We start from the raw sequence: 15204 nt of genomic DNA, 5'->3' as shown, positions 1-15204 counted from the left end.
GTCATGATGATGGTACGGTTTCTTCATTATTTTGAAGTGCACTGAGTGCTACAAAGTTTTTTCAAAGACAGATTGGGATGGGTGTTTTTGGGTCCGTCTAAGCTTTCATCCTTTTTCGCACTAATTGTTTGTTTCCTCTACTTTCTTTGTCAAATGAAGTCATCAGTCAAATAACAATCATGAAATGATATTTTCAGGTCACTAAGAGTTTTCAGGTACTTACGTACAGATGTCCGGAAATATAAATATTGGAATGGGAGAAACGAGTCTCCCCTGCACAACACTAGTAGGTTACCTGGTACAATGGACAGAAAACCTCGATGGGATTACTTAAAAGGACCCTCGTGAGAGGATTTCTTTTTAAATAGTCTTTTAAATTTTTGACAATAGCTTGATAGGATATTTAGTAAATTTTTTTTTTTTTTTAATATTCATTCAACAATCTCATCTCTCATATTTCTCACGATTGAATATTCTAACTATTCGAATTTATCGTTTTCATCTAAAAATTGAATTTTTGACATCTCAATTGAATTTTGGAGATTTTATTCCATTGAAAAGATTTAAGAAAAAAGAGAAGTCATTTTAAAGGATTTTTTCAAATATTTTGAATATTTACATTAAAAAAATTAAGAATTTTCTTCTTTATTTTTTTCTCTTTTAATTTTTAGATGAAAATCGATCAAAAATGATTCTTTTGAGTTGAAATCATCTAAACAAGTAATTATCTCAAGTTTTTAGTTAATCTTTCCTTATATTTTAATTGAAAAAACTCCAAAATTGAAAATGAGTGGATTTTACCAGTGATGAACTCGACAGTAAATATTGATGAGTTCAACAGTAATAAAAAGTGATGAACTCAATAGTAAATTAAAAAGCAATGAGTTCACCAGTAATGAGGGACCATTAAGAAATAAAAAGTTTACTAAATCTTCTAAAAAACTATCGTTCAAAATTTAGGAATTATTTAGAAAGAAACCCTTCAATGAGGGACCTTTAAGTAATTTTCCCATGCAGTAGTAATGGATATAAAGGTCAAAAAGGTTAAAATTGGAAAGTTGGGACTGTTATTTATTATTAATAAGTAGAAATGATTTGGTGACTTTGTGGTCATGGAAGCTACTTGGATTTGGACTTATTGGATGTTTCCCAGGGCTTCAATGGGCCGGGCTGTTTCCAACAAGGGTTGGGATGGGCTTTAGAAGGATTAAGAAATACCCTCTCATCTGAGAGGAATGTTAATGGGTTGGTTCTGGTTCTCCAGATATACCTAAAACCGGAACCTAAGTAAAACTTGGGTACAGTTCTTATCGGTTTCGGTTCCTGGTATGAGATGCTTGGAACTAGAACCGACACTACAAATACTCGATACCTGTTGGGTATCCATTAAGATGGACAATTTTCTTTTGAATCAGAGAAAAAATATATGAGTATTCAATAAAAATAGATAATTTTTTTTAAATATAAAATTCTGACTTGTAATTCCTCAATTGAGGGTTAAGATCAACAATGACTTCTTCAAACAAATCAAACTTTGTGAAGAAAATCTTAGAAGATTATAGGATGATGGACCATTTATTGTTATTAAAATTGGATAACAAAGTGGAAAATGAATGGACATTCACATAGAGAGAAGATAAAAAATAAAGACTTTCCAAGCAAAAATAAATAAATAAAGACTTTACATTCTCTTTAAATTAATATACATTTACTTCAAGATATTTCTTGGTTAGTATTTGATTAAATGATTAATTTTATTAAATGATGATCTAAGTTAGGCTGCAACCTGGGCTCAACCCGATTGTGGGTTAGCCTGGGACGAGTTATGTAGAATATGAGTTGAGGTTGGTCTAGGATATCTCAACCCGACCTCACTCCAGGTTTAGTTCGGGTAACCCAACTCAATCCCAACCCGATGCTATATACTAATATATAAATATTTTATTTATTTATTATAGTTGGGCTTAGACCCATAGCTCAGTTGATTTGACACATTGTTAGGCATCCTTGAGGTCGTGGGCTCAAGTCCAGCTTACTTTTAAAAAATAAACTATTTTTTTAGTTATCTCTTCTTACATACATTTGTAAAACTAAGGGGAAAAAAAATCTTTTTATTGATTTTCTATTTGAATCTATTGCTATATATGTTGATCAAAATGAAATTAGGCTTTTTCTACGAGTCCAACCAATCCAAAATTACCTACCTCAGACTAACCTGAGCTCAACCCAATTTTAAGAGTTCAATCTCAGGTTGAGTTGAGCTTGGGTTAAGGATTCTACAACTTGAGTTGAGCCTGGATTTACCCTCCAACCCTGCCGGTTGCAGACCTAACTTAAACTAAGGCTTTCAAATGAAAGGATTTGGGCTGGGCTTCGTTGAGCCCTAGCCGGTCCTAAAGAGGTGGACCGTATATTAGACGATCCTATATCCTTATAGGCATTTGATGACAGATTTCTTTAGAGAATGAAGTGGTTTTTCGATAGAGGTTGAAGATGAGTGATTGTTTGCTCACAGACCAACACCGTTTTGACATGTGGTGATGATAACATAAGCAATAATAAGAGATTTTTTCTCTCCATAGAAATTTTCTGATAAGATCATCTTGTGGCATTCAAAAATATGAGCTATTACAAAAGTGTTGTAGAGGATGAAATTCTATGAATTTAAAAAATATATATATATTTAAGAAGGTTATCTTTCTTGCAAATATGATGATCCATGTGAATCCCACAATATTTTTTAAGATTTGAAATCTAAAAATAAAGATTTCTGGGCAGTAGATGTGCAGAAAGGAGAGAGAAATTTTCCTTTTATTACTTACATCATCAGCACTTACCCCATAAACGCCCTTATAGGCTAAGTATGAACTATGGAATCCAACCCAATATTTAAAATTTCCTCTTGACAAGCATTATCTCAATCAAGAAAAATTGAGACAATTCGGAAACATTCAATGTTACATTCCAATCTCAGACAAGAAGTAAACCTTATAACAATTCAATCCAACCCCAAGATTTAAAATCTCATCTCTAGGAATCATATTTGTCCTGAGACATTCACTATGTTACAAACCAATGCTTTGTTCAAGTCTCGATTAACCGAACCATTCCAAGATGATAATCGGTCACGATCCTACCTATCACACCATTACATTTTTAACAAACACATTTAAAATTTAGCGTAGTTTTGTAATGTTACAAGCATTAGTGTCTGTTTATGGAACTTCGGAGTTGAGCTCAAATACAAAATATCAAAATAGTATCTTTATTTGAAAAGAGAGAGATGTCTTGACACAGAGTATACTATTGTACACAACCAGACCTTAAACCAAACCCCTACAAAAAAACAGAAAATTTGCCGAAGAATAATGGTGTAATAAACAACAAAATCTCTCACTCTTCTTTTACTTTTTTCCATTTTTGTTTGTTTAATTATTAAGCTCTCAGCAATTCCATGAGCTTGATCTCTTGAGCAGAGGTTTCATCTGTTTGTCCTCTTCCAAAGAGATCATCCCCAAGTGTGAAGGATCTTCCAACATCATCTTCGCCACCAGATACCCAGCGATCGACCATGTTTGGAACTTTCTTGCTTGTTTACCGACATATCTTCCTAGTTTTCCATCATAATATTCTGGCCAACTGTCTTTTAGTAGACGGCTCTCAGCGAGATCAATTGCTCGTCTTGCAATTTGTGGCCTTCCAGTCTTTATGCAGGCAGCCGTCAGTAGCCATAAAAGCACTGTTCCAAGAAAAAATACAAATTTTGTGGGAGATGCATTTTGAACAAAAAAATATGGGATAAGATCATCAAAATAGTATGATTTTTAAAACCAAAGTCAATTTCTTATGAGAAACTCGAAAATATATACAATGCTCATAACATCGATCCAAAATATGGTTTATTCTATAAACGTAAAAGCACAGTGAACAAATATTGTCTAACCTGGCCAAGATCCACCGTTATGGTAACTCCATCGGGTATTCTTGGGGTCGCAACCCGTTACAATGCGCCATTCATGGCTTTCTATTGCCGGATAACAGATTTTCAATGGCATTTCTCCAACCAGCTCTTCCCAACGTGCTTCAATAAGATCCATTATAGCCATAGATTGCTCAGGAGTTGCTAGGGAGGATAGAATAGCAACACAGTTACCTAAAGCAAACCAACGAAAGTCCATCCTTGCCGGACTGACATTTCCAATAAAGTAGCCTCCACGGTTTGGCATAAAATCAAAAACCCAATCTGGGATTGAATCTGGAATAACATTAAACTTGTTAACTGCTGTGTGAGAATACTCCTCTGTTTTGTACCGATATATGTCGTTAAGTTGCTGATAATCAAGCCAAAAGTAATTTCGCATGTGATAACTCAAGGCATGCAGACGCTTCACAATTCTCTCCACAAACTCTTTCCCTTCTGTATCGTGTTTAAGTAGTGGTAAAGCAGATCTCAAGGCCATAAAGAAAAGCGCTTGGATTTCAATAGGATAACCATAAATTCCCTGTAAAGTGAGTTTACACATTAATTAAAAAAGGAAAAACATGTGAATTTGCAGTGTCCAAAGTTCAGCAAAAAACCAATTAAATAATATACTATAAGAAAATAAGAATTTATTGCTCTTTATGCAAAAAATATTAATCAACGGCTGGAGAGAAACTTGAGTCTCATAAATAAGTTTCAAGTAGTACTCTCTAAACTCTAGCAAATTAGCCGTAAATATATTAATATGAACATCTTAGGAAAGATGGGAGAGTGGATGCAGACAGCAACAAGAGTTCATTTTCCAGAACATTAGAACTAATAAATTTGTATAAAACGACGACTTTGAAAGAGCACCAGGAACATAGTCAATTATTCCTGAGGAATATAGTTTTCTTAATTGACAGCCAAAAAGCATTGTCAAGTGATGAACGCCAAGCCACATTGATGAACTGTAAAGCTCCCATGTATCGGCTACTTCTATAGGTGATCTATACAAACTTGCAACAATCTATATTATCCACTATGCAAGGACACTCCAGTTTTTAATAATTTGATGCTTCAACCATTTTTCTTTACATTTAAAACATGGACCAACACACCTTTTTAAACAATTATTGATATATTCCAATATTTTGTTTTCAATTTTAATTATAAATCCTTTACATGATGATTATAACGTGTGTCAGCTTATTAATATACATTATTTACATGCTTTGTACTTAATATGAACTAAATTATTTTACAAAGCCTCTCTCAACATAAAAAACAAACCGTGTGGAGTATGGACATGTCCACTTTCCAGGTTTGTGAGGGTTAGTGTGGTCAATCATGCACTGATACATGTCCGTGTCATTGTTCCATCGGTTATTGATCATGGATTTCATGTAGCGAGGAACTTGCAAATGGATTCTCTCCAAGAAAGATGATTCTCGGTTAACCAAGAAATCAACTCACTTTTCCAGACTTCAAGAAGATCTTTGCGGTCTATAGCAGCACTTTCCTTTATAAGATGGAGTTCTCCATAACTATAGGTGGTCTATCACTTAATTTACCAGAAACGTAAATAATGAATGTTAGAGATGTCCACTTATGATACAGAGCAGAAGGACCATCGCATCAATAGAAATTTATTCCTTTTCAGATTATGAGCATTCACAATAGTCAATGACAAAAAAGAACTAAATTTTCAACATGTGAATTGGGTCTCTTATCTTCAAAGAATACATGTTTAGGCTCTGAAGTAAATCCATGCTAGAAATTGGTAGGTTAACGATTGCAGTAGGTGATGTAAGATGCAACTCCTACATTAAACTATGGAAAATGATAGAAAATGCAAAAGGATAGGCTAAAGCATCCAAGATCTTCACCAAAAAGAAAAAAAAAAAATCTAGAAAAGGAAGCTCCACAGTTGATACCACAACCTGAGTTAAAATCCGTCTTCACCTATAATAATCCTCTATCTACCAAAAGAAAAGGCTTCAAAGATTGAAAAGTTCACAATGGACAAAATCCTTTTCTTTACTCTCAACTATCCTACCACCTAAAGAATTCCCATAACAAAAAACAGAACCATTCAGAAAGAAAACAAAGCATCTTCACTTTTGAGAACTAATTCGTACACTTCAAAAACAAATGCTTCAGTAACAATAATTACCCTCATGTTCTCCTGTATACGACACAAAGTCTGGTGTGTTGCACATTAGCTGAAGACAAAAGGTATTAGGAGTGCCTAAAGCTAATTGTTTCTTGCTCTCGGTAGAATTAGAGTCGCAGACACAATCCATTAAAAAGAAATGACAAAACAAAAAAGTGGAGATAACAACCAAAATATGGTAAGTTACAAAAATAAAAATAGACTTTAGATTAGACGGTTAAATTACTAGAATTATAGTGCCTAAGGCTAATTTTCCCCTCATTTCATTCTGCTTTAAATAGTTGAATCGATTGAACTCACACAGAAGTAGCAGGATTTTTATAAATACATTGCAAAAATTACTGATCATTATATTTTTGTTAATTTTCTTAGGCTAAAATAAAATTGTGAATCTTTTAATCACTTCATTCAGCAAAAGCCAGACAAGCTAACAGGATGATTGCAAAACTGGATGGCTTCCAGTACCCAAGAATGAGAAATGGTTAACAAGTGACCTAGGTATGTTAATTCTACCAAAGACAAGTTGAATTCAGCATTTTAGTTTGAACTTGAAATTAAATTTCTACCAAAACGTATAAGCAAATAAGACATAATCTTTAACATGCAGTTTCATTCTTGAATTCAGTTCAACAAAGTTCATCATTCTTTCAAATTAGATTGGGAAAATCTTCATGAACAAAACACAAAGTGAAGGACAATCTTACCATTCTTCGATCTATCATAGAGCATCCATCAGCACAAAGCAAAGTTGGGAACGTGTCGAATCCTTCTGATAGACATAGAGTCAGTATAAGCCTCATTCCTTTTTGACACTCAGTTGTTTCCGCCAAAGATAAATCACCAGTAGACTTTGTATACGCTCGTAGCAGAATAATCCACCAAAAGCCAGAATCAACAGGAGCAACTCTCCCAATGGCAGATTCGCCAAAATCCGCAACTATAGTATCTGTTTTCCGAATAGGATCATGAAGCACTTTGAAACTTGCAGGCATCACACCTTCTCCAAGCTGGAATCGGTCAATTCTTTTCTCCCATCCTTGAAGATGGAGAGTCTTTAAGAGGAAATGTTTCACTATTTCAGGTTCACCATTCATCAAAAAAGCCAAAGCACTCGGCACAAAATCTCGAACAAAAACCTACACAGAAACACATCAATAAACCAATTACAACCGTTCAATAATAGATCTCAACATCTTTAAATAAAAAATTAAAAGTTAAAACAACGGTAACCTGATCGTAATTCAGAGCTTCCTCCGTATGATCATGAGCAGCGATGGTCCCAACCGGTTGGGACCGAAAGAACACCAATGATCGCCTAAGAGCGTCCCAAGCTTCCGCAACCATCGGATGAGGTTCGAATGAATTACGAGCCGAAGACGCAGGGGTGTCGAATCCAGATCGTCTTCCAGGCGAACACATGGTTTCTATGTTATCTACTCCTCTCATGAGGCCGATCGATAACTCGCTGAGAGATCTCTCGTCGAAGGATCTCTGCCGTTCGATGTTCAAAAGCTTCGGTTTTTCGAGGAGCCAGCATAGATCGTGTTCGTCGAGTTCTGAGAGCGAACACTGCGAAGCTACGTTTCGGAGACCAATCTCTTTACTTCCATCCATACCTCTACAGCTCTACCTCTCTCTCTCTCTCTCTCTCTGGAGTCTCGATCGAAGGAGAAGAAATTTATAGCCTGCGAAGGGATCTACAATTCAGGAAACTCGAATCATTTGATATTAAATTCCTAATTTCTCCAACACAAGTACCATAATAAAAAACAAAGATCGAATTTTTATTAAAAGATAAACTACATTATCAAATCAAGATCAAGAGATATTAAAGGCATGTTTAGATCCCCATCTATGCATCTTTTTCACTCGATCCAACTTCCAAATAGATTTAAACCTCAGATTTTCAACAAGATCTGATCAAACTGATCCAAACAAACCAAAAAAAACTTACAGAACAAGAGCAGATCTGCAACAAAGAATTCGAAATCTTGAGTGATTTGAACCAGAAAGTTAATCCAACCTTGAAGAAGATCTCAAATGAGACGAGAAGAGCCTCTTCAACGGAATCAACGGTCAGATTCCAACGAACAGATGGAAATCGAATGGTGTAGAGAGGAAGAAAGGCAGAAGGAGAAAAAAGGAGCATGTTTGCAGAAGCTGATATAAATAGTAGTTGTGTGTGTAGAAAGAAAGAGAGAGAGAGAGAGAGAGAGAGAGAGGTGAGAGTTGGTGCTGTCTCTATCGAATTCTATCTACCACCATATAAGATGGTTACCGGGAGTAACCGGTGGAAGCACGAGGAAATTACTGGTTATCTCACATGGACTAAACGACAAGAGGTCGACTGTCCTCAGATGATCTCTATATGTGACAGGGCAGGCTTTCGCTATTGGATTTTCCACTGTCGGAGTTGTTTATTTTATTTTTTTGTTACTTAAAAAAATAGTTTTTAAGTTTAATTAATTGCGTACTTTCTGCTAATTAATCATCATTTATAAGTGCGTTTAGTCAATAATTATTCTTTTCGATTTTTTTAATACTCAAGTTGTTGGATAATTATACTTTCAGAGTCTGTCCACTTTTATGTCTATTTTTGGCTTATAATACTATCCCCTTCAATAGACAGTAACTACCGTCCATGAACACGAAATAAGTATGGAGAAACATTTTCCTAACTTACTTAGTAAATATTTGAGCGTTACTAAGAGTTGTTTTCCTCAAATGGATTACCATCTAAGAAATCCAATACCACAGCCCTCTAAGATGCTTCGAATAACTCATATCCTAAAGAGAAAATTTTGAAAAATAAATTTTTTGGACTTGATCCAAGGTTTTAAAAAAGACGGCTACCGAAGTTCCACATAACTCACAAACTTAAAGTTGAAATTTAACGGTGAAAATAAAATTTTTTTTTGATATTTTTTTATCAAAGTTCATAGAATTTTATCTTCTACAACTCTGAAGAATTGGATCATGTTTTTGGATGCCACAAGTTGAGCTCAATGACCTTTAGTGAGAGTGAAATACTTACTGACTTAGTAAGGCTAGTGAGACTCATTAGTGTTAGTACTGACAAGGGCCAGTCAGCTTATTTGTTTAAAAGTCAACTTACCATCCCACATTGCGATATGCACCTTTGGTTTTGGTTTTAATGTCGACTTCCCTTTGAGAAACATTTTCCTTACTAACTTAGTAAGATTTAAACCTTACTAATGGTCAATTTGCCTAGATGGATCGCCACATCAGCAATTCAATACCAACTCTAAGTTTCTTCAAAAAAATCATATCTAATTTTTGTTTTTTGAAAAATAATTTATTTTAAACTTAATCTAAGGTTTTTAAATTGGACAACTACCGAACTTCCACATAACTCCCAAACTTAAAATTGAAATTCAACAATTTTTTATTTTGTTTTTTTTTCTCTAAAGTTCATAGAATTTTGTCCTCTACAACCTTGAATCATCGGATCATGTTTTCGGATGCCACAAGGTGAGCTCAAGGACCTTTAGTGAGGGTGAAATCCTTACTAACTTAGTAAGGGTTAGCCGAATTCTTTCCGTTTCATCTCGTTCTCGAACAATAACAGGATGACTTCGATGAGTCATCTTGTTATCTCAGATGAGACAAGAGTCTTTTTTTAAAGTGTATGAACAAAAAATAAGATGGAGAAATGGGATCTCGACTATGGTATCTCCTCTCCTTCACGGACGATACCAAGAAGACTTGAGTTGTCATTTTGATTTTCAACAATTTTCAAAATTATGATCCATACTTTTTTGGATTCTATTCATCTTTTTCTTAAACCAAGTCTTATATTGCTGAAAGTAAATTTATATATATTTTCACTGTCCATCCACATTTTTTTAGATCTTCCTTTGCTCTTTCAAAAATTTTAATTTTATCTAATTAGGCTTATTAGACCCATTCTCATTAAGATGCAAAAATTGAGATGGCAAGCAAATTTTTAATTGATAAGAAGGTGATAATAATCTTAGTTTAAGTTCAATCATGAAACATTCCTTTACTTAGTAGTCAAATTTTTTGTGGAAAGAAATGAAAATCAGTCATTTTTCTTTATCTTTAAAAGGTGTTGATGTCAATTCTTCTCTCAAGGTTTCGCACTTATTCCATTGAGAAAGATTCTTAGATTGTTCGGAAAAGAGTTCAAAATTACTTAATTTTTTTTGGAGGTTTTGTATAACTTTCTTCTTTCTTGGTTTCTTGTTAGTTGTTAATGAGACTTTGTTTTCTTATGATAAAAGCCTTTAATGTTTGATTTCCCATGTAAGCTTTGGATGACTTCCCTTGCTTGATGTGATTTTATTTATTTTTCTTAGAGAAGGATTGTAGTGTTTAATCATGTATGGAGGTTTTATGTGAGTTTCTCTTTGGGATCCATGTTTGATCAACTAAGAAGGATACTACATTTTAGATGTTTTGACATGTATTGTGGCAATTTCATTCTTTTTAGACTTCATGCTTGGTCGGTTGAGAATTAATTTTGGTCACTAATGGAGATTATAGACATAAGCTTCTCTAGAGGCTAGAAGCCCAAGCCTTCTCAACAAATAATTCATGCTTTCGCTAAATGCGTTAGCTTTCGCATTTGTGAATTTGGGTGGGATAAAAATTTCAATTATGTTCTTGATTTAATTGACTTTACTAATTTGGTTCAAATTTCAATTTAATGATTTTAAGTACCTTGTTGTGCCATCCATCCCTTTAGAGATGGCCTATGACAAATACTACTTGATTTTTCGATTGCCAGATCTTTGATAGTAAGTGAACTCAATATGATCCCACCATATGTTACTTGGCTTGTATTTTCACTCGAGGTTCACAATTCAATCACTCTAGAATGAATTTGGTTCGTAAGGGTAGACCAAGGTAATCTATCTCTAATCTCAGTTAGATTCATTAATACATATATATAATTCAAGCATGCAAGTTATAAGTATGATTACTATATTAACAAATACTAATAGTCAAACATAAACAAATTCAAGTCTTAACTAATATAAAATTATATAATATACGGGTGAGGTTCGGAAACCCTAAAGAGAGCCGAACACTGTGCCAAACACTTTTGCAATGTATAGGTTAGAAGTTTTAGAATTTGCTGATTTACGTATGAATTGAGGTGGTGTTAGCAAAAAAAATTGATGTGGTAATAGAATCTCTCAAAATAAATTGTATCTTCATTATCTGGTTCGTTGTGTTCCACAAACCTAATATATTTGAATTGGTTCATTTCATATCAACTCACATATCAATCTTATAGAACAAATTTGAAAACACAAGTTTGATCTTTCTTATTAGGCGTGTGGGGTTGTGGATTAGATGCTTGGATTTGGCTTTGGCTTTGATTTGTAGGATGTATTTAGATTATGGATTACATTTGCATGGGGGGTCATTTGTGACTTCTACAAAAAATTTACACATAATCTAGAGAGTTGCTATTGGCACCCCCAACTTTTACTCATTACACCCCAACTTCTTAAATTATATTATCACACCCCATTTAAAGAATAAAACCAACTCTTCAAACATAAAAAATGTTTGGCTCAAATTATAATCTCAACATTACAATTATAACTATACTCATAAAATCCTAAAATCAAAAATAAGAAATCTAGCAAAAATATAAAATAAAAATAAAAAAATGAGAGAGCTTGTATTGAGAGCCCAACTTTTACTTAATCTCAACCGCTCACTTAAGAGATATTTACAAAAACATGCATGACTTTTGTTCCAATTACGATTTTGATATACTATTTATTTTATCTGCGAAAACATGCATACAGTACACTGTTCACATTTACGCATCTACGAACTCATAAATTTAAAAGTGGCAAACTTATAGATTTGTAGATATTAAAAGTGACGAATAAAAAGTGAATAGTGTATTGTGTGGATGTTTTGGGAATTAAAATGAACAATGTATCAAAATTAGAATTTTGGCATATTCAGTGCACGATTTGGATGTTCACCCTTCACTTATTATGTTTATTTCTAATTAGGGTGTAATTAGTAAAAGTTGGGGTGTCAATAGTGGCTCTCATAATTTGTGGTGTATGTTTACACATAATGTCAAAGGAAATCACCAACTAAGGTTTAGTTGAGATGGTAAAAGCGACTAAATTTACTCCCCAGGTCACACCTAAGTGGGACGTTTAACTGACTTACACATCTAAGTGGATGGTATATGTGGCCCGCCCAAAAAAAGGGGAAATAAGATTCAGACCACAGTGACAAAGTTGGACAAAGTTGGGGTTTGGGTATAATTTGGCAAGAGAACATCGGATATATTAAAAAATAATAACTAATTATTTTAAGTATAAAAATGTAAAAAAAAAAAAAAAATTGATTTTTAAAAATAATTGAGATTAAATTACTAATATTAGTGATGTAAAAATAAATCTTGATTTAATAGACAATTATGAAAATCGTAATTTAATCACGGATTTTTTTTTTTAAATTGCAGATTTTTGTCAATATGGTTCAGACTGAGACTATTGCTACGGATTACGGTGTTTGGTAGAGAGTAGACAAATCCTTCACACACAAAAATAAAGAACCATACGTAGACACGTGCGTAGTAGGTTCGAGCCCGCCCCAAGAATCACGTGCAAAACTAGCACAGTTCACGGTCAGTACGACCACGCACGAAACACCAAGCACTGACCTTTTCGTCACCGGCACGTGGTCATCTTTTTAGGGGTTGCTTTCCACACGAGAAATCAGAATATATTGATTTCTCACGACACGATTTATTTCAGTTTTTCGTAACTCACGGTATGATATCTTGATAAGATTACGAACCAGAAGAAATATTAATGAAAGATTCTATTGCCACATTAACTTTTACTAAAAGCACCACAACATGTGACTTTAGAAGATCGTAATGTTGACGTGGCTATATATTTATTTGGAGTTAATGTAGTTAAATTTGGATTGGTAAAACGTACAATTATATGATGAAACTACGTTGAGTCAACTTGACTCAACAAACTTTCAAGTTAAGTCAAGATTCCGAGTTTTAGAATATAGTGCGGATCATATGCATCTAAGGTGGAGGATTGAAGCCCTCCTTCCCACACCTCAATACACATCATGTAAATTATAATTCAAGAAAATTAAAAAAAAAATAGATTTTAAGTGCTAGTTCCTTAGATTATGATTTATGTGCCGTGTATTCGGGTGTGGGAAAAGGGTTTTAATCCTCCAATTCGATGCCATACGATCAGGACTCTTTAAAATAATATCCCACAAACATAATAAAAGGGCAGTTTGGTAAAAGATCATGAAATTTGTGAGAAGTGGAGTTGAAATGAGGAAAAGGCCATGCAAATTAAAAAAATTAGAAAATGATTTCTCGACTATCATTCAGATTCTAAGATAAGCCATAACTCAACTCAGCGTGCATGATTCATCATCATGAGGCAGGCCATGCGAGAATATATATATATATATATATGGGTCCCGTTCAGCACCCTAAGCTTTACCACACACTTTAACAAACGCATTTTGTCCTACATGGGTTAGAAGTTTTGGAATTAGCTGATTTTTGGTGAGGATGATCTCTATGGTGAGGAGATCATCCTCACTTAAAATCAACTCATTCCAAAACTTCTAACCTCATCAAAAATGATTTACAAAAAATGGACGGTCCAAGATTTTTCAACGTGTAAACATGGGGTTAAACATTTCGGAATGGGCTGATTTTTGGAGAGGATGATCTTCTAATCATAGAGATCATCCTCACCAAAAATCAGCCCATTCCAAAACTTCTAACCCATGTAAGACAAAAAACATTTGTTAAAATGTGTGGTAAAGCTTAGGGTGCTGAACATTTCCCTATATATATATATATATATATATATATATATATATATATATATATATATATATAATATATATATATATATATATATATATAGGGTCCCGTTCGCCACCCTTAGTTTTACCACACACTTTAACAAACGCGTTTTGTCTTACATGGGTTAGAAGTTTCGGAATGAGCTGATTTTTGGTGAGGCTGATCTCTATGGTGAGGAGATCATCCTCACCAAAAATCAGCTCATTCCGAAACTTCTAACCCATCAAAATTGATTTACAAAAAATGGACGGTCCACGATTTTTCAACATGTAAACATGGGGCTAAACATTTCGGAATGGGCTGATTTTTGGGGAGGATGATCTTCTAATCATAGAGATCATCCTCACCAAAAATCAGCTCATTCCAAAACTTCTAACCCATGTAGGACAAAAAACGTTTGTTAAAGTGTGTGGTAAAACTTAGGGTGCTGAACATTTCCCATATATATATATATAGGGAAATGTTCAGCAACAAACATTTTGGCAAAACATTTTTCAAAATATGGGTTAGAGATTTTGGAATGGACTGATTTTTGGTGAGGATGATCTCTACTATGAGGAGATCATCATCACCAAAAATCAGCCCATTCCAAAACTTCTAACCCATCAAAAATTGTTTACAAAAAATGGACGGTCCACGATTTTTCAACTTGTAAACGTGGGGCTAGAAGTTTTGGAATGGGCTGATTTTTGATGATGATGATCTCCTCACCGTAGAGATCATCCTCACCAAAAATCAGCCCATTCCAAAACCTCTAACCCATGTTTTGAAAAATGTTTTGCCAAAATGTTTGTCAAAATGTTTGTTGCTAAAAGGGACCCATACATATATATATATATATATTATATATAGGGTCCCGTTCGCCACCCTTAGTTTTACCACACACTTTAACAAACGCGTTTTGTCTTACATGGGTTAGAAGTTTCGGAATGAGCTGATTTTTGGTGAGGATGATCTCCTCACCGAGGAGATCATCCTCACCAAAAATCAGCTCATTTCGAAACTTCTAACCCCATCAAAATTGATTTACAAAAAATGGACGGTCTACGATTTTTCAAAGTGTAAACATGGGGCTCAACATTTCGGAATGGGCTGATTTTTGGGGAGGATGATCTTCTAATCATAGAGATCATCCTCACCAAAAATCAGCTCATTCCAAAACTTCTAATCCATGTAGGACAAAAA

At 34.2% G+C, this 15204-nt stretch overlaps 1 protein-coding gene across 4 annotated transcripts; it reads right to left on the bottom strand.

The window, feature by feature from the left end:
- Positions 1 to 3246: 3246 nt before the first annotated feature.
- Positions 3247 to 8315, bottom strand: LOC147402959 (putative alkaline/neutral invertase D). Of its 4 annotated transcripts, none has more exons than XM_086438377.1 (5): positions 8092 to 8315; positions 7368 to 7834; positions 6842 to 7273; positions 3944 to 4502; positions 3247 to 3739 (listed from the first exon to the last, which is right to left on the bottom strand). In XM_086438377.1, the coding sequence occupies exons 2-5, from the start codon at positions 7749 to 7751 to the stop codon at positions 3444 to 3446; spliced, it is 1671 nt and encodes a 556-aa protein (XP_086294503.1). In that variant the 5' UTR covers positions 7752 to 7834; positions 8092 to 8315; the 3' UTR covers positions 3247 to 3443. The 4 variants fall into 4 exon arrangements, with proteins under 4 accessions (XP_086294503.1, XP_086294502.1, XP_086294504.1 ...); XM_086438376.1 differs by having other exon boundaries at positions 7368 to 7822; XM_086438378.1 differs by having other exon boundaries at positions 7368 to 7822; positions 8161 to 8312.
- Between the last annotated feature and the right edge of the window lie 6889 nt (positions 8316 to 15204).

This window comes from Akebia trifoliata, chromosome 4 (assembly GCF_017979445.1).
Source record: "Akebia trifoliata isolate Shusen 1 chromosome 4, ASM1797944v1, whole genome shotgun sequence".
Taxonomy (NCBI): domain Eukaryota; kingdom Viridiplantae; phylum Streptophyta; class Magnoliopsida; order Ranunculales; family Lardizabalaceae; genus Akebia; species Akebia trifoliata.
This window is presented reverse-complemented; position numbering and strand designations above follow the sequence as displayed.

Bases quoted from the DNA above. Each gene is read 5' to 3' on its own strand.
- LOC147402959 (XM_086438377.1), bottom strand. From the start codon at position 7,751: ATGGATGGAAGTAAAGAGATTGGTCTCCGAAACGTAGCTTCGCAGTGT. The intron at 4,503-6,841 runs GTAAGATTGTCC...CTCACTTTACAG, and splicing joins CTATGATAGATCGAAGAATG to GGAATTTATGGTTATCCTAT. The intron at 3,740-3,943 runs GTTAGACAATAT...TTCTTGGAACAG, and splicing joins TAACGGTGGATCTTGGCCAG to TGCTTTTATGGCTACTGACG.